This window comes from Telopea speciosissima, chromosome 6 (assembly GCF_018873765.1).
Source record: "Telopea speciosissima isolate NSW1024214 ecotype Mountain lineage chromosome 6, Tspe_v1, whole genome shotgun sequence".
Classification (NCBI taxonomy): domain Eukaryota; kingdom Viridiplantae; phylum Streptophyta; class Magnoliopsida; order Proteales; family Proteaceae; genus Telopea; species Telopea speciosissima.
Genome location: NC_057921.1, coordinates 58934818 through 58953015, shown reverse-complemented (window position 1 = coordinate 58953015; position 18198 = coordinate 58934818). Strand labels below are relative to the sequence as shown.

The following is an 18198-nucleotide window of genomic DNA, read 5'->3' as shown; positions in this document are numbered from 1 at the left end:
AGTAACTTTCTGTACCTCTATGCTACTTAAGTTTTAGTTTTTGCCCGAGCACCCTGCCCGGGTGAGGTAGGGTGGTCATTTCACCCCTGCTTGTGAGATGCTGCACCCCAATTTTCACTATCCAAAACAGACCCAGAATTTTATGTCCTCACTTTCTGAACCGTTTCCTGGTTGCCCTTCACATAAGATGCAAGCGTTCATTAAAAAGAAACTCAGAAACGAGGCAACAACATAGCACGTCTTTAATTTTCTTTACATTCTATAATAAGATATATAGATACAATTAAATTTCAATAATTATCCAATAGATGAACGCTAGGTCCAAAAATGGTAGAAGAGTGGAAAAAATGATTTAACACATTTGGAGACCGGAGATATCAGAGCCATTAGCTGGGAGGTAAAACATGTATAAAGGAGGATGAGCACTGAGCAATACTTGGACACGGTGAGACATTGCATATCCAGATGCTAGCTTGAAATATAAACTCTTTGAGTAACTCCTCGCCCGCCCTGATTTTATTTGTCAGGAACTACTACAGAAATATAACTATGTGTGAACCCATATTGTGCTCCTCCTCCTATTTTACATGCTCCATGGGTTGCTTCCATTTCACCAGGGAAATGAGAAATTCCATTACCTGTAAATGACAAGAAATAAATTCTTCGAAATCTATCAAGAAGGTACAAAGAAAATCAGAAATGCAGCTTCTCAACGATTTCATTAGTAAAAATACCTCAGATGGATCTCTCAAAGAGTAGAATGCATTGCTTTCTTTTGGCCAAGAAGACACTAGGATACCATAACCCCGATTCCCCTCTCGCAAGACCTGGTAGGAATTTCATGATCAAATGTTAGTCTAAATGAATGGAATCTAATCAAAACTAAAGAATCCATGAACACCTACATTGATTTTACCTTGAATGCATCTTCATCTGTCCGGTCGTCTCCCACATACATAGGAAGCACATCATCAGAATTGCTTAACCCTACATTATTTTCATAAATATACGGATATAAGATTTAAAAATGAACAGTCCAACAACTAGAAGAAAAAAAAATAAAGCAAAAGGTTTCATGGACTGAATAATGCATAGACCACACAACCTTACATACTCTGTGCACTTAGTTGTGCATCTTTACTAATGACGTGGTAATTCTGACCGTTTTATATGAAACAGATTGGATTGGTCATGTGTCTAATTTAAACCATTATGGCAAACCCTCCCTTTGTTGGACCCTACATACACTTCCTTGTTGGTCCATACACCCTTTTGGCAGTCAGATTTTTCAATGCTCTATTTTGCAACTTGGTAAACCCATTTGGACTGAAACTTGACATGTGAGAAGTGGACCTTGAGTTTATTTGTCGACAAAATTTAGACCTCATCCACGCTGCCGCATGGCAGATATTGTGTGCAGACAACCCCCCCCCCCCCAAAAAAAAAAAAAAGAGTACATAAAGACTAAAGAATGGTAAAAAAAACCAAAGGGGATAAAATCAAGAAGTAATTTCCATATGGATCACACGCAATCTGGCCTGGTAGACTTACCAAGTGAGTCTAGTAGAAACTCAACGGCTTTCCCTTTATCCCAGTTGATCACAGGACGGACCTCTAAAACCTATGCATTAAAGTATGAAATTCCAAGATGACGACGGGAAATTATCAGGTAAGGAAAGAAAAAAAAAAAAAAACAGAGAAGGAAACATATACTCCACCATCAAGAAAAATAAGTAGAGTACCTTACGCCCATGGGTTAACCTCAGACGTGGGTAGTCTTTTATTATATCATGGACACATTGTGCAATCGTAGTCCAATTCTGGAAAGTTCCACATGGACAAAACAGGGTTAAATTTGTCAAACAAAGTTCAGTAAAAACCAGTAATTCAGAGGAATAGCATAATCTGCGTAGACTCGCACAACCAACCTTACCTTCTCATCTACATTACGGTAATGTACAGAGACACAAAACTTGTTATTCTCAACTGTTGCACCTTCAATTTCTTTAGTTTTCTCGACAAGGGATCTAAAAACCTGCACAAATATTACAACACTAATATATCAGTCTCCTTTTAAACCTACTAGAATGCAACGGATTTATTGATCAGCAAGAGACTTTAGTGCAGACAATTACAAACCTCATCGATCATGGGTAAAAACTCACTAGCAGGTTGGAACAGATATATTTCCTTACCCTGCAGTCAAAAGAAATCAATAACGTACGAAGTAGAAGAGGCCTTATTATAAATTCACAGTTTCTTATGGTTATTATTATTACTTTTTTTTAAAGGTGAAGCACGCTCAGTTACCTGCTTGTCAGTAGATCTAATGCAGTTTGGATGGTCACCAACGGACACAGAATTTTGGACTGGACCTATGATGTCCATCCCATGACTACCAGCATAATAGAGTTCTGTTAGCCCTACAAATTCAAACACCTAAAAAAGGGGGGGGGGGGGAGAAGAGGTAAGGGCAAGAGTAAAAAATAACAGAACCATTATCTGGAAGCAAAATTTCATGCAAATGCTATGAAGATCATGCAGTTACCTTATCACGACTTCTTCCACTTATTATTGCCGTTGGAAAATACTTTGCAACAGTTCTTACAGCAGAACGCATCTGAAAATAAGTAACTAGAACTCAGAAAAAGATATGGGTAAATTTCAATAATTTTTCCACCAGAATATAGAGACTTCCAAAGAGGTAGAGAAACTTACAGTGTTGGACATAAACGCATGGTCAGGATCATCTACAATTGGTGACAGGGTCCCATCATAATCCAGAAACAATGCTATCCTCTTCCCCTTGGCATGATTCATGATTCCCTCAAAAGATGAAAGTGCCGAGGGATACTTGAGCTACAAAAAAGATAATCATGATGGAGGAGTGATTACTGTTGGCAAGTTTCTCCATTAAACAAATCAAAACAACCTGAAAAAACAAAGTAAACATACCATCCAGGAGCGGTAAGCAACATCAGTGTCATCTGATGCAACCTCAACATTCAATTCTTTGGTTAACTTCTTGCGAGGAGGTGAAGAAGATTGCATGGCGTCAAGCCACCCACTGGCACGGACGTCATCAAGTTTTCCAGGAATGGGTTTCTTCCTAGGCATTGTTGGATACAGGCCAGAAGAGAATGCTGCTCCTGGTGGTGAGTAAGGCAACAGACTGGAATGGATGCCTAATCTTGACTTGCTAATGGGTGCAGGATCAGTGAGAACAGGAGCAGCATGGTTTGATTTTAAGTCCATTGGATCCAGATTACTAGAAATGGTTGATAACGTTTGTATGAAGCTTAAGAAATGAATTAGCTGGTTCTTCTAAGATTAATGGTGTCAGAAATTTCACAGCGCTCTTGCAGATAATTTTTACCCAACCCTTTTGTCAATGAAAAACCACCTCTTCAAAGTTTTCTTGTCACTGCTGTTATGTGAGCAGTCCATCAAGCACAGGCTTCCTGAAAACTGGCAGTCAGATGGTTTTTTTTAATGAAAGTGAATATATTATCAACATCAAGAATTCCTCAAACAAAAAATAGTTGCATCATAAATTATATACCTTTTCATCTCCAAAACTATACTGCATTTATGTCGGATAACTGAACATTATTTTTGCAATGAATGTTGAGAAAGGAATGCTAAATAGCTCTATATATCCAAGCACTTCTCTGCATGAAATATGAAAATAGAGGCGCTTATAATACTGATATACCCAAACAACTTTGTCAGGTACAAATGATGATGCAAACTTATAGGGAAATGCACAAGCAAAAATATACTTTATGGGAATAATGAAAAGAGAAGTTAAGTTGTCCTTTGCTATATGCAAGGACCATGAACGCAAGAGGTTCCACAGGATAGACCAATTGGGAATGATTGTAAAAGAGACTGCAAGAAGTAAAAATGGAAACAAGCATTACAACACAGATAATTATTAGTAAGGGAAGGAACTACTGTAAAATTTTACACCCCAAAAAGTGTACTATAAAAAGATAAACATTAAAGACTTCTCAAGATTCATTAAAAATAACTGGATTTATAAGATAAGACGTTCTTGCACCTTGAGTGATAGTTTAACAAGGAGGCTTACCCAACTGGCACAACAGCCCAGAGAAGAAATCTGTCCGCGGAGAGAAGTGAAATACAAAAATTAATAACAAATGACTGCAACATAAACTGCAGAATCTGACCTAAACCATTGCACAGATTTTACATTTTCTTATATTCCATTCAATTCATTATAAAAAAAAAAAAAAACATCAGAGACAGTAACATATAGAAAAACAAGCAAGTCTGGATGGCAATGATGTATAAATTGTTAACCACCAACTATCAATGAACAGCATTGATGTCCTTAAGTTTGATAGTTAAAATAAGTTATTCTAACCATCTCTACCTTGTGATGATGATAATAAACAACCAAATGAATGCTCCCCTCCCCCGAACAGATAACAAAATGCATCTCCAATTATCAGTTCATCAAACACCCTAAATTGATGTTAATTTTCTCCGCTAAAGTCTGAGTCAAAAAAACAAGACCAATAGGAAAGCTAATGGCCAGATAATTTGATTAAAACCAGGTAAACAAAAAAAAAATTATTTCGAAATAAATTAGAGAAATTGATCCGTACAGTAAAATCATAAATAAAATGCATCGGCAAATGAAAATAAACATTCGTGGAAACAATTGCTGGGGTCAATTATTGAAAGAAATTTTACAAATCGATCAACTTTTAAAAGGGGCCCATTGGAATAATATACGGAGCATAAAGAAAAATGTAGAAGATTACAGATAGATGGTGCATAAAGTCGTCCTACCCCAGACAGTGGGCAGGAATTTAAAGCATACACGAAGGGGCCTACATATGAGCATGGGAGTGATCAAGCATTTGGATCTGGGGGACACAAATTCAAGGGATCAACAAACAAAACAGAAACAATCAGAAAAAAATATTAAAACAACTTAGACAGGTATAAAACTTCAAGAAATTTGTCCCCTTTGGTACTGCGTACTGCTCCAAAGCAGTCGGAAATGACCGCTAGGTGTCTAAACGGCCAGTAGAATAACGGGAAGACGAGTGCTTATGCCAGGAGGTATCAAGTCTATTGACAAAGACAAAAAACATTTGAGATTTGACCTAATTTCCTTCTAGATGTCTACAGCAGTCGACAAAATCGTAACAGTGAAAGCAATTAAGAAGAATACAGACATTGTTTCATCACATCCGTTTGGATCATATACAGCTCCAAAGAGAAGTAATTGTAAGGCTAATGTCGGCAGCTATCGCAATTCATATTTAAATTACCCGTAATTTACAGAAGGAGCGACAACAACCAGGATCCCAATATCCCAATCTGTGTGAAACGAAAAAAAAAAGAAGAAAGTTTCAAAACAAAACCCTTCTGTCATCTCATCACACCGCGAAAGGTAATTAACACAGCCAGATCGATAAAAGCTTATATGAAAAAATTCGTTGGTTCATCGTTCCTTCCTATTAAAAGAAGTCTGTCTTTCATATTACGAAGTATGACTTGCCAACAATAGAAAAGAGGCCACAGGACAAACAGAAAGGCAATGAGTATCCCACAAGACAATATCAGAAGGAAAACATGAAACCGTTAATTGAATACTAATCAAAAGAAAACAAAGGCAAGCAAACTCCTCCCACACGCAAACAATTCGCTTTAAAACAATAGCTTGCTCACATTAAATCCAACAGCATTGCCTATTACTCGACAAATCTTTAAAGATACCAACAGTAGAAAAAGAAGAGAACCGTCTCCTACCTGATTCTGGAGCACCAGAAAACCGAAACCTCCTTCGACAGATCAATACCGAAACAAGAACGGAGTTTTGAAATGCAGATACCTCGGATTCAGACCATATAGAGTAATCACCAACGCACAAAGCTATTTATTGGAGAGAGGGGAAAAAATAAAGAAGCGGAGGGGGGAACCCCGACAGATCACAGACGAGATGATGAGAATTGAAACTGCGTTGCATCCGAGTAGAAAGAAGAACAAAAATATAGAGCACAGAATGAAGAAAAGAAAGAAACAAAACACGTCTTGAAGCAATAGGAATCGCAGAGAACCCTAGAAATCTTGCACAGGAAATGGAGAAGGAGCGAGAGAGAGGGCGCTGAGAAAGTGACGAAAAAGAGAGAGAGAAGAAGAAGAGAAAGAAGGTGAGGCGCTCGGGTATTTATAGCATTTTGTTAGGCAAGAAGACGTGCTAAACAGGGCAACTCGGTTGTTGAACCGGGAAACACCACCGGAAATTACAAAATCTTGTGTTCTATTTATAAAATGGGCTATTAACTCTATCATTAAATTAAGAATTAGTTTTCTTTGTTCTTTTTTCTGTATTAAAAAAAGTCGGAAAGTTCCAAATATGTTTCGGTCATCTCTTTGGCTTCGGAAACCAACGGCCCCGCGGTGGACCCTCATCAGGAAACTACACGTGTGGGGGCGAGTTTTGCGGTCCATAAGCATGACGACACCTGTGTTCGTAAAAGCGTGACGTGGAAACATGTCAGAATGGGCCCTCCACGTAAGGATGGACGAATTTGCGGCAAGCGTCGCTTTCTAGCACAGCTGGTGGTATGTCCAGGTACAAGAGCGGCTGAGATGTATCCACGTGGCGCGTGAGTGGGGCTAATATCACGTGCGGAAATCTGGGTAGGGGGTGGTGCAGGTATAGGGGTATGGATGGGATGAGGTCGTAACTGAAAAGCGGTCCTGCTCTCGAAGGTCGTGTTATGGGATTCACGACTTCACATGGTTCCCAATCCGAGCTGGCAACTGCACCTTTTCGCTGGGTCAAAAAGATGAGAAAGGACACCTGAATCCCTACAAGGAGAAACAGATACCCCCACCTCTCTCTCTCTCTCTCTCTCTCTCTCTCTCTCTTTGTCTCTAGGTAAGGGATCCATCTTTTTTTTTTCTTTTTTTTTTCCCATCTTGGATCCTTCTCAAAAGTAGGAGTGAAGCCGAGAGAGGGAGAGTTTTTTTCCAATTCTATGCATTGGAGTGTTGGGAAATTCCATTAATTATTCTCAATAAATTATTGCACTTTAGACCTTTTCTGGAGTCTGAATTGGACTGTTCGGGTCAATTGTTTATATATATATATTTTAACCTGCACCGCCGGCCCAATCTCCCAGTATGGGTGGTTATATAACTTGTACATCTCGTCCCCAAGCAAACAGGAAAAAGGCTCTTTTATTGAATCATTGGATGGTAAACGTGGAGAATAAAGAACAACTATATATAATACTCAAGCACTCACACTGTGGTGGAATTATTTGACCCTTCCTGATACAAACATAAATAAGCCTAATACTAGTAATTTAATCTTTTATTTTGCATGAGGTAGTTAGAATTATTTGACCCTTCCTTGCTAAGTAAGCTTAGTTTGAGAAGCAAGAGAGATTTTCCTTTTTTTATTTTATTTATTTTATTTATTTTATTTTATTTTTTTAATCTTTATTAGGTATAAATTTAGAAGAATATGACACCATGATCAATATAGGAGTAGCAGGATGGTCATTTCAAAGGGCTTGGGGGGGAAGAGAGATATAGACACATTAGCCTTGGTTTGGTTCGTGTTCAGCCTTTTCTTTATACATAAATATGAAAAAAGTTTTTTTTCACTATGGTTAAAGGAAAAGTACACTCATCTAGTATCATAAATGTTTTGTGTCCTGTTGTAAAAGACCTACTAGAGGAATTGTAAATCATATTTGCCTTAAATTTAATTTGGACCATTTGGTTGGATTGATTGCTTTAAAACAAAACTGCAAAATGGTTTGATTTAGTTTTTAAAAAACGAAAAGCAGGAAAAAGAACATTGCTTGATCACGCTCAGATACAGGAACGCACAAAATTATCATCCAATACTTCATGAAATACAAAATCTCATCACTGTTGATACTCTTGTGTGCATTCTCATTGGCCCCCACGTTGGTGCAAGGGCTACATGATCAAGCAGTGATCTCTTGCTCAAATAAAAATTCTTAAGAATGCTACATACCTACATTGGATTATCAAAACTTCAATAAGACTAAACAGTTATTGGACCATGGGCCAAGCATATAAAATAATTGTAGAGTTTTCTTTTTTGTTAAGTAGTAGAAATTGATTACCATCCTCATTGTTCATGGTAATCTCTAATTTCAGTAATTAGAGTTGGGTAAATATAAATGCTCTGGCTGTTACTCATATTAGCTTTTGTTGTGAGGCAACGTCATTTACGTCACACATCTAACTTGGATGAGAGTGGATGCGTCTCAGTAGTTATTAGTCTTATGTACAAATTTCAACCTGAAACAAGTTTTTTTTGTTTTTTTTTGATAGAACCTGAAACAAGTATGGAAGGTAGTTAACAAGTAAGTTGAAATTGTTAAAAATTATAGGGTCATTATAAGGAATCAAATAATAGTCTTTGCTTTTCTGTTTTTTTTTTTTTTTTTTAAATTAAATAAATTTGAACTCGCTTTCAACATAATCTAACAACGCATTTTAGGGATTTAACCAATGAAATATGTGTTATGTATTCAATCAAATTAATGAACGTGTCCATTGTTGTTAATGTGACAATTAAGTCAAAATAGAATTCCCTCATTTTATATATTCCCAAATGAAACTGTACGTGTATAGTTTTTTAATTAATTTTCTTGGGACTAAAAACCTTGCATGGGAACGATACCTCTTTTAGATACAAAGGAGGCAAAATAACCACCCCACCCCATGACCATGAGACCATGAGTCCATGAGTGCAAAATTTGTTGGGAAGTGAAATTTGAACGGTAGATCACCCTTTTGATTAAGTTGGAAGTTGGAATTGGGACCCATTAATGCAATCCTGCAGGCCCCTTTAGACACGTAACTCTACATGCTCGTGTATAATCACGTTATTTGCTCTTTTTTCTGATGGAAGTTGATGGTTTCCCATGCTGCACGCTTGATTGGAGCGTATCGCAAACATGTTTATTTATATTTTTTTTTTTGGTGATGAAAAAGATTAAAAAGCGTTAAAAAAATTAAATTGATTTGAAGACAACGTGACGAAAAATTATCACCTCAATTTATCTACCCGTCAATTTTTTCAATTTCTCTAATAGAGGGAGGTGGACCCAATTCGGGCAGTGTGTTGGGGGAGGGGATAGGGTAATCATTCCCCCCCCCCCCCCCGGGGTGGCCATTGAGGAAATTGAGGAGTAGACAAAGTGACAGGTGCTATTAAGGGTTGCAACTGTTAGATTGTAAATTCAAGGTTAGCTGTATTTTTAGGTTAATCTTAATATAATCAAGCATGATTACACTGATAGATATGTCACCTTCCTTATGGGGCCTTGTCGGCTGTTGGTTTGTGAAGTCCAACGTAAGTTCAAGGGCTAGTCATGTGTTCGAACCCCCACACCCACCCTATCAGACTAATATAGTAGGCTGAATAAGTGTGGTCCATTAGATCTCATGTTGGTCCCTTGTGGGTCTTTGTCTGATTTTTCAGTGGGTCTTGTATGGGTCATAATGAACCGTTGTCCCTTACACTAAAAAATATATGTCACTTTATTACAGTAGAGAACAAAATAGATGGTAAGAAGGAAGCGAAACATTTATGGTCACAATTTCTACTGTAACAACGAGAAACTGTGAATAAACTTCTTTAAAATCACAAAGAAATGGGGGGAGGGGGGGGGGGGGGTTTCTACAACTAATTGTCTCTTCTACATTTTGTTTACTTATGATCAAGCTTTCAAGAACTCCTATTGTTGTTATTTCACTCGTGTTCCTTTGCTCCTATTGTTGTCGGACGAACATTCCTACTACAAGGTTGGCAGCCAAGTAAATGAAATCTTAAAAGGTATTTTAGAAAATATTAAAACCTAAGAGAGTATTTATGAATCCAAGGGAGAAGTGAATTTTCCTGGTAGCAGCAAAATTTTTTCCTCTCTCTCTCTAATGAGCATGTTTTAATTAGTAAAAAAATACTTCTTTTTTTGTCCTCTCTTTTGGTATAGCCCATAAAAAATAGTTGTTTGAAAAATAAATGTCACGTGTTTTAATTAATCAATATTAAAAAAATAATAATAAAAGAAAATTATTATTTTGTGAACAAAAATTTAATTGGTTATAATAATTATAACAATAATAAGTGATGACGATAATGATAAAAAAAAAATTCAGTTATGGAGATTGCTTCTCTTCTTATTCATTACTGTGCCCACTATGTATTAAATCTTTTTTCTTTTGTTTTATTAGTTTTAATTATTTTTATATTTTATTTCTTTGAGTGACAATGATAATTATATTCATTGAAATCTTTAATATGAATATATGTTGATCTAGACAGGCTTAATTTCGAAATTTACAAAAACTCTATAGTCTATTTCCGTATGGGAGGGAATATTAGATTAAAAAAATCCAGGCCAGAGCGCAGGTTAAAAGTCAACCAAATAAGTGAAGAGGCGTGCATTCTCTATGTTCACTCGCGATCGCTATATGAATACAAGCTAATCTAGAGTCTAGACAATACATATAAGGAATAACTTATTGTCACCAAAGTGAAGAATTAAGAAATTGTAACATCCTTTTAATTGCCCCTTGTCTTATTCCCAAAGTTATATAATGTAATATTTAATGCAGGGTAAGAAAAGATTTTCAAAATTTGAAAACTATTTAATGTAGTTTTTTTTTTAATGTTAAATGATAGGGTTTTCCCTTGTTGGAAAAAAATATGTTATACTAAAAGGGCAAAAAACGTAAAGTTACAATTTTATTGTAACCAACCTTGGTTTTTTTCGTTTTTGATAAAAATCAACCTTGGCTACAACAAGATTTTTCATACATATATATATATATATGTGTGTGTGTTTGTGTGTGTGTGTGCCAACTAAATCCCAACATTTGCAAAAATTTCATGATATATGGAAAGAAGCTATTTCAACGGATAGGGGTCCAGGGGAGGAAACTCTCTCCTTATATAAATATACCACATAAAGAAATCCAGCCAGAACAGGTTAAAAGTCAACCAAATGAACAAAGAGCCGTGGCTCCTCTACGTTCACCAGTGACCACTCTATTAAGACAAGCTGATCTAGATAATATATGCACAAAGTCTTAATGTCATTTGAATATCAATATGGTAAAAATACATAGCCTATGGAGATTAACTATTCCAGTTGGTAATGGAAGAACTCTCTCCTTATATAAAGGGATTTTCTTATTGACACCATCTAAAGTGTCAAATAATTTGTAACCTTATTTTTTTGCCTTTCTAATATAATACATTTTTTTTTTCAATGATGATAAATACTATCATTTTATAAACTTGAAAAATGTGCATCACAATAACAATTTTTTATAATAACGGAATGATAAAGAGACAATTTTCCTTCACTTGTTGTCAAGGGATGAGGAGTTCGGATGGTGTGCAGAGAGTATGTAACGAGGAAAAATGGAAGGATATCATTACCTTAGTACTATAGAAGGCATAACATTTATGACCCTATATGTGTGTACTTTTCTTTCATCCATGGTATTTAAAAATTTTTTCGTAATGATAAGTCACTTTCAAATTATTTTGTAAAACCTTTTTATAAGTCTAACTTTAATAATTTTCTAGAATAAGACAAGGTAATTAAAAGAAAATGTCAAGTTTTACATACATCTACATATAAATATGTCAAATAAAGAAAATTAAGACAGAGTGGATTAAATGTCAACCAAGTGAGTTAAGATCCTTTTCTATGAAGAGAAATGCTATTTCAATGGGTAGAGGAGGGGACTAGAAGCAAATCTGTTCTTATATATCATATTCTTATGGGAAAAAGATCTCTGTCCGAGAGTGTGGGCTACGTCAACACTCCCATGAGTCTATCTCTCTCCTCCCCATGTAAAAAGACATCTCTACCCCCTTATTTTAAGGAGGAGAGAGATAGACACATGGGAGTACTGACCACACTCCCATGTGTCTACTGCTTCCCTATTCTTATATATAAAAAGATCATAGATGTACAAATTGAGGCCAAAATGTGGGTTGAAGGTCAACCAAGTGAGCAAAGAGACGTGTATCCTCTACGTTCACCAGTGACCGTCATATGCGTTATATGATATATAATAATATATGTAAAAAGTTTGGATGTTAGATGAATTCCAACACTGCAAAAATTCATAGCCTATGGAGATAAATTACTTAAAAAGGGGCAGGGGAGGGAGATCTTTCTCATAAAAATATGTTTGGTAAACAAAACGGGGTTTGACTAGGTCAGATTCACATAAATCGGTGCATAGATTAAGGCCTGATTTGGTAATTATTATTTTAATTTCATGGTATGATATTTATTTTAGAATTTGTTTGATTTGATTTTTGCATCTTAATTCAATAAATTAAAAATCAAATGGAATATAAATTTTGAAGGGAAGAACTTGCTTGGTTGTGTGGTTTCTACGTTCAAACATAGGAGCTCTTTAAATTATCGCTCAATCCCTCATGAAATCAAAAACCCATCCATCTTGATGCACCTGCATGCATCCTCATTGGCCCGCGTTAGTGCAGGGTCCACACGGCCAAGGAGCGATCTCTTGCTCAATCCTGAAATAATTGATGAGTTGTTTCAATTTTAAAATTGTAATTAATTTTCCAACTGCTCCTTAATGAGCACATAATTAAATTGATAGGCAAAACAATAATTCTTGTTAAAAATAAAACACCATGCTTCTTCTTTTTGCTAATGGTCTCACACACTGTTAGCAAAAACGCGTTTAAAAATCTATTTTAAACATGTTTCCATTTTTTACCGTTTTAAATACTTTTTGCCGTATGCTTCCCAAACATACGGTAAAAAATGGCAAACGACAAGCATTTCCGTTTTAAACGCGTTTAAAACAAGTTTAAAACATGTTCCCCTTTTTTTGGCATTTTTTAAGACCTTAGACTTAACTGACAATATCTCTCTCTCCCGAACTCTGATCGGCTTGATTCTTTCACCGACGTAAAGATGACTCGAAGTGCTACATTTTTCATGATATCACTTTCAACTCAAAGTCAATGCATGGATACCAGAAATAGAAGCATGTATTTCAAATAAAAATTTCTCAATTTATATGAGAATAGTGACGTTTTTTTGGTTTCGCTTTTTCGAAATATAAACGTTTAAAACCCGTACCGCCTGTTTTCCGTTTTTTATCGTTCTCTGTTTTTTTTACCCTTTTATTTGACCGTCCGTCTGTAATTTTTTACCATTTAAAATTCGTACTGTAAAACTCCATTTTATTACCATTCCCATTTTTGCTACTTGTGGTCTCACACTCTCACCACCACCACGCCTCCCCCTCCCCCTCCAACTATTATTATCCCTCCAACCATTATTATCACCACTCTAAAGTCTCAACTCTTATCCCCACCTCTCTCTCTCTCTCTCTACATAATTCCTAGTTTTTATATTGTACAAAATTGAATACTGTCATTAAAGGTGTCCCATCCAACTGTTAAAAGGGCTTATTATCTTAATGATATTTTTCCAATGTATATTTAGAATATGTAATCTTTTTAAAGAGAGAATGTTTTCTGTGTTGAAGGCGTAAATCGTACCAGACACATGGAGATGGACGCAATGATCATCCTACCCCTGAGTGGCTAGTCCATGTGTCTAAACATAGCTTACGTTGCAACACAGAGAACATCAACCCCTTTAAAAAATGGCAACGAAATTATTTGCCATGTAACAAAATCGATAGATAAATTTTTTTTTGCTAAATAAAAATCGATAGGTAAAACTCATAAACACATTGGTGCTTGTGTAAAGAGAATCTTTTCCAAAACCCCAAAGTCCACGACCAAGAAAAGCATAAACAAAAGAGACGCGAAAACAGCAGCACATAGAAAGTACAAGTCAAAAACTACGAAAGAGGACAGAAAGACAGACACCTTGGATCCACGAGGCATGTTTTGTCGTCACTCTCTATAAGACAAAATATGCGGACATGGACCCTCCTCCCCCTCCTTCAGACCTCACTGCTCCGTAGGTGATTGATTGGTTGGTATCTTCTCTTCTTCTTCTTCTTCTTCTTCTTCTTCTTCCGCTTCCTCCAACTAACCCCACCAACCTTCCAACTAAACAACTGCCCTCTCTCTCTCTCTCTCCAAATCTCAACGAACCTCGATTTTAACATTTAAACGTGGCCTACACAGAGCAGACGCGATGAAGTTATCTGGGTCCCACAGAGCGTTCTTTTACCTTTTTTAAATTTCAACGCTTTAAAAGTTAAAAGTGACTACCATGGTCGGTGCTCCGGGCCCCATCACCTCCACGTCCCGTTCTTACACGTAAACACCGTTTTGCAGAGAGAGAGAGAGAGAGAGAGAGAGAGAGAGATTGAGGGTTACGGAGAAGCCGGTGGTGGATGATGCGGCGATGACAGTTGCAAGTGACAGCAACTACGCAACACCGCTGGCCCATGGACCTTGGAGCCAACCTACCTTTTCACAAAGTTTACACTTGACTTGACACGGAGCTGACGCCGGCACTACAAGGAAAACAAAACAAAAAATAAAAAAGAAGGGAAGAGTGAACTCTAAGAATAGAAAGAGGGAAATAGAAGCATCAGCGGTTTCAAAACGGTCGGATTCCATCTACCCATACACAGTCGAAAGCGTCTGAAAGGGATTCTACGCCTTCAGTTTTTCAGTTATTAGGGAGAGACTATGAAATGAAGTAATCATTTTAGATTTGGAACGTAAACATACTTAGTTACACCTAAAAATTAATTATATGGATCTGTCTGTTTTTATTTCTAAATTTAGGGCGTGAATTGAATTGAAAGCTTGACTTTCTTCTTAATTTGGAAATTTTAAAGTCACGTTTCAAATTTCAAAAGTCTAACAGAGGGATTATTCTTCCAACTTCCAAGGGAAGGTAGAAGACGAAGAAATTCATCACCCATGACCTCATTTGCCAATAACCTCTTTACCCGCTAAGCTTCACCATTGGTTGATTTGCCTAATTTCGTTTCACGTCTTAATTTCTTACCTAAGAAGTTTCCTTTTGTATCTAGTCTACTCGGTGTAAAGTTTGAACTCTTCTTAGGTCTTAAATTAGACAATTTCATTAAGGAACCATTCCTATACTTTGGGTTTTTCCTTTGTTTGAAAATTTACACTTCTCATAATTTCCTCTCTAAAGTTAGAACTATTATTATATTGTTGGTCAGACGGTCTAGACTCTAGACTTTAGACCAATAAATCAGGTACATTGACTAAAACTCGCACCTCTTGTTTGCGAACTGATCAAAATGCCCTTCTATTCCTTAATCATTATAATTTTTTCAGTGTGGAGTCTTTGATTTGACCGAACACCACCTTTGTGAAGAGTTGGATGGAACACAATTATGAGCCTGAAGTTATTTCAAACATCTTGTAATATAATGACAGTAATTATTCCATTAACATGTTGCAATGCTCTAGACATTGAACTCGATCCCTTAACTAGTCCGTGGAGCAGAAAATTTTTTATCTTGTTTTTATGATGATTTTTTATAGGCAATTTTTAGGATGATTATAACCTTATGAAGATCGCTAGGTGGGGACTAATAAAAACTTATATTTGCCTTAGAAAGATCTCTAAGTCGGGACTTATAAAACTTTGTTGTTTTCGTCACAATTTTATAGTTGTATGTTTGCCATCTTCGTTGATATGACTCTATCTATTTTTTTCATACCCCCCCCCCCCCAAAAAAAAAATCCGACTTTTTGTATTATTTTATGGAGAAAGTTTAGCATAATACCATCGTCACAATAACAATTAATTGAGGCTCTTAAAAAGGAAGAAATAGTCATCTAAACCTATGCTTTTTGAGATCTTCACCGAATTTTGATCTCATCCACATGCTCAACTGGTCGAAAAGATAGGATGACAAATATATGTGAATAAATAATGGGTCCAATGTTGATGATCATGAGTTGAAGAGTACTAAAATTATGGATGCATTTGGTATGATTTTTTAGAATGCGTTACCAACCTGAAATGCAATTCAAGAATGCATACCAAACGCAGCCTCATATTCAGATTTCAAGAGTCAGGAGTATATCTATCTATACTTATAAAAGGACAAGTGATCATATAGAACTTGGTTTATAATCATAGTTAGTTGTACATTAATTACATATCATATATAGTTGTCTATTCAATTCTACTCCTAATTAGAAGTAGAATACATATCTTCATTGGTTGGTTCTCAAAATTGTTTGATCCATGGAATTATTCTTTCCCTCTGATTGTTGGAAGCAGGGAACTCTCAAAGGTAGTGAGTGATTAGATGGACCAAAATTTTATTCTATAGTCGTAGAGGGTCGTGGAGAGATAGATAACAAACACACCATCTTCATCTTGATTATGGAAATGGCTTTGGCTTCTACCATCAACCCCATATTCTTCTAGTGGGGGACCTTCCTATATATATATATATATTCTGGACAACCTAGCTATGGATGGGGTAATTTGGACTTATTAGTCCAATGATCCTTTGATGTGATTTGTTTTTTTTCTCTTTCTTTCTTGTTTTTATCTGTGATTTGGCCCTTTCATATGGTTCGGCTCCCCTTTCCTTTCTTCAATATAACAAGCAATTATTAATTTTTTACTTTGAAAGAAAAAGATATTGCGATGAATAATGGTGGTTTTGGATTATTCAATTCTTCAGAGTGGTTGCAGTCTTTTCTTTCCTGTCCAATTCTTACTCTTGGCTACCCATACAGCATCATAGTTAATGTTGTTCATGAACTACTGCTGCTTATATAATGTAAGTCAAGTTCGACAAATCCGGAGTTTGTTGTCGTTAATAAATTGTTTCTTTTCTGTATCAAGTCCAAAAATCCCCAGAAAACCCGATCTGGGTTGATTTCGTATAAGGTATACCTCTGTTTGGGCTTGGGTCACACCTTCAGCCTGACTAATGCCAATCCCTAGTAGTCCTATTCAGTAGTCCCAGAGCCAAGATCCATAGAAATTGTGGCTCCAAAATTTATGTCAAATATGTATGCACTTCTTAACTCGACAAAATGTGTATCAGAGATCTTCAATCCAAAATCATAACCATATATCTCTTCAGTCTCTTGCGTATGAACCACCAAAGCATTAAGGTGTAGCGAATCTATAAGATCAATTGTTGCTAGAGTTGGTATTTGTAATTTGTTCTTTGCATTTCACACTGGCAAGTTAAAACTGATGCTAACTACACCTGTTATCCTATTCTTTATCCTTCCTAAGAAATATTTAGTTAGTCCAACAATTGCATCAAGTATCAACAAAGTGGATGAAGCAATTTATGTTCCAATGATTCCTTCTGCATTTGATTCTCAGATAACAAAACACAAATTTAATTAAGATAGACCAGGATTTGTAAATGAAACCATACTGCATCTTCCTTTCCTACTACTCCGCTACCTTTACAGTCCGGACATCAATTCATCGAGCGCTCGGCATGGCCTCTCCCTCTACCCCATTCCCCAATTAAAGAAGACAACCCTCAATTCTGGTCTCCCTACTCTGGCCATGATCACTTCTTGGTGCTGGCTCGTCCCACCTTGCACTTGTACCAGCCCTTAACCAACCATTCCCTTGTTTTGAGGCACTTCATTTCTTGAACTCCTTGAATTCTACAACATCACTGCTCTCACGCTCGAGTACAAGGCCTAGCCTTGGCAGGAGCACGCCATTCCCTACCCCACCTCCTTTCACTCCCCTGACCTTCGTCTTGCTCCACTCGTGGATTTCCCACATTCGCTGCATCACCCTCATTTGAAGGATTTCTGGCAGTTCTCTGAGTTCTTCGTCTCTGTTTCTGTACTTGAATTTTTTTCTTTTATGTATCTAATGGGGTTGGATCTAATGTCTGACGCTAGATTGGGCTAGCTTAGTATGAGATAGGTTAAAAGACTTGATTTAACGCGTTCCATCAACTCTAAGTACCTAACATTTGATATCAAAGCCAAGCACCACGTCACGGGTTCAAGTCACAAAAAAGGCTACTTGGAATAGAGTTAAAACCATCAATATTTTTTATTTACCGTGAGGCAAAAACCCTAAAGTAGAGTAGAATTGCTTAGAAAAGACTACCTACCGCCAGAGTGAAAGCTACCTAAAGTGAGAGTCACCAAGGGCAACGACTACCAAAACATGATGGTCTGTTATA

At 36.6% G+C, this 18198-nt stretch overlaps 1 protein-coding gene across 5 annotated transcripts; it reads right to left on the bottom strand.

Moving 5' to 3' along the window:
- Positions 1–276: 276 nt before the first annotated feature.
- On the bottom strand, positions 277–5912 carry LOC122664478 (probable trehalose-phosphate phosphatase F). Of its 5 annotated transcripts, none has more exons than XM_043860311.1 (13): positions 5902–5912; positions 3563–3666; positions 2956–3468; positions 2719–2859; positions 2549–2620; positions 2311–2439; positions 2140–2196; positions 1934–2035; positions 1743–1820; positions 1552–1621; positions 917–987; positions 735–827; positions 277–638 (listed from the first exon to the last, which is right to left on the bottom strand). In XM_043860311.1, exons 3-13 carry the CDS (start codon positions 3253–3255, stop codon positions 579–581), a joined length of 1173 nt encoding a protein of 390 aa, XP_043716246.1. In that variant the 5' UTR covers positions 3256–3468; positions 3563–3666; positions 5902–5912; the 3' UTR covers positions 277–578. The 5 variants fall into 5 exon arrangements, with proteins under 5 accessions (XP_043716246.1, XP_043716248.1, XP_043716244.1 ...); XM_043860313.1 differs by having other exon boundaries at positions 2956–3461; XM_043860309.1 differs by having other exon boundaries at positions 3563–3751; positions 5781–5904.
- Between the last annotated feature and the right edge of the window lie 12286 nt (positions 5913–18198).

Coding starts and splice junctions, on each gene's coding strand:
- LOC122664478 (XM_043860311.1), bottom strand. CDS start 3,255: ATGGACTTAAAATCAAACCATGCTGCTCCTGTTCTCACTGATCCTGCA. Junction 1,622..1,742: donor GGTTAACCCATGGGCGTAAG/GTACTCTACTTA, acceptor TTTAATGCATAG/GTTTTAGAGGTCCGTCCTGT. Junction 988..1,551: donor GTTTCTACTAGACTCACTTG/GTAAGTCTACCA, acceptor AAAATAATGTAG/GGTTAAGCAATTCTGATGAT.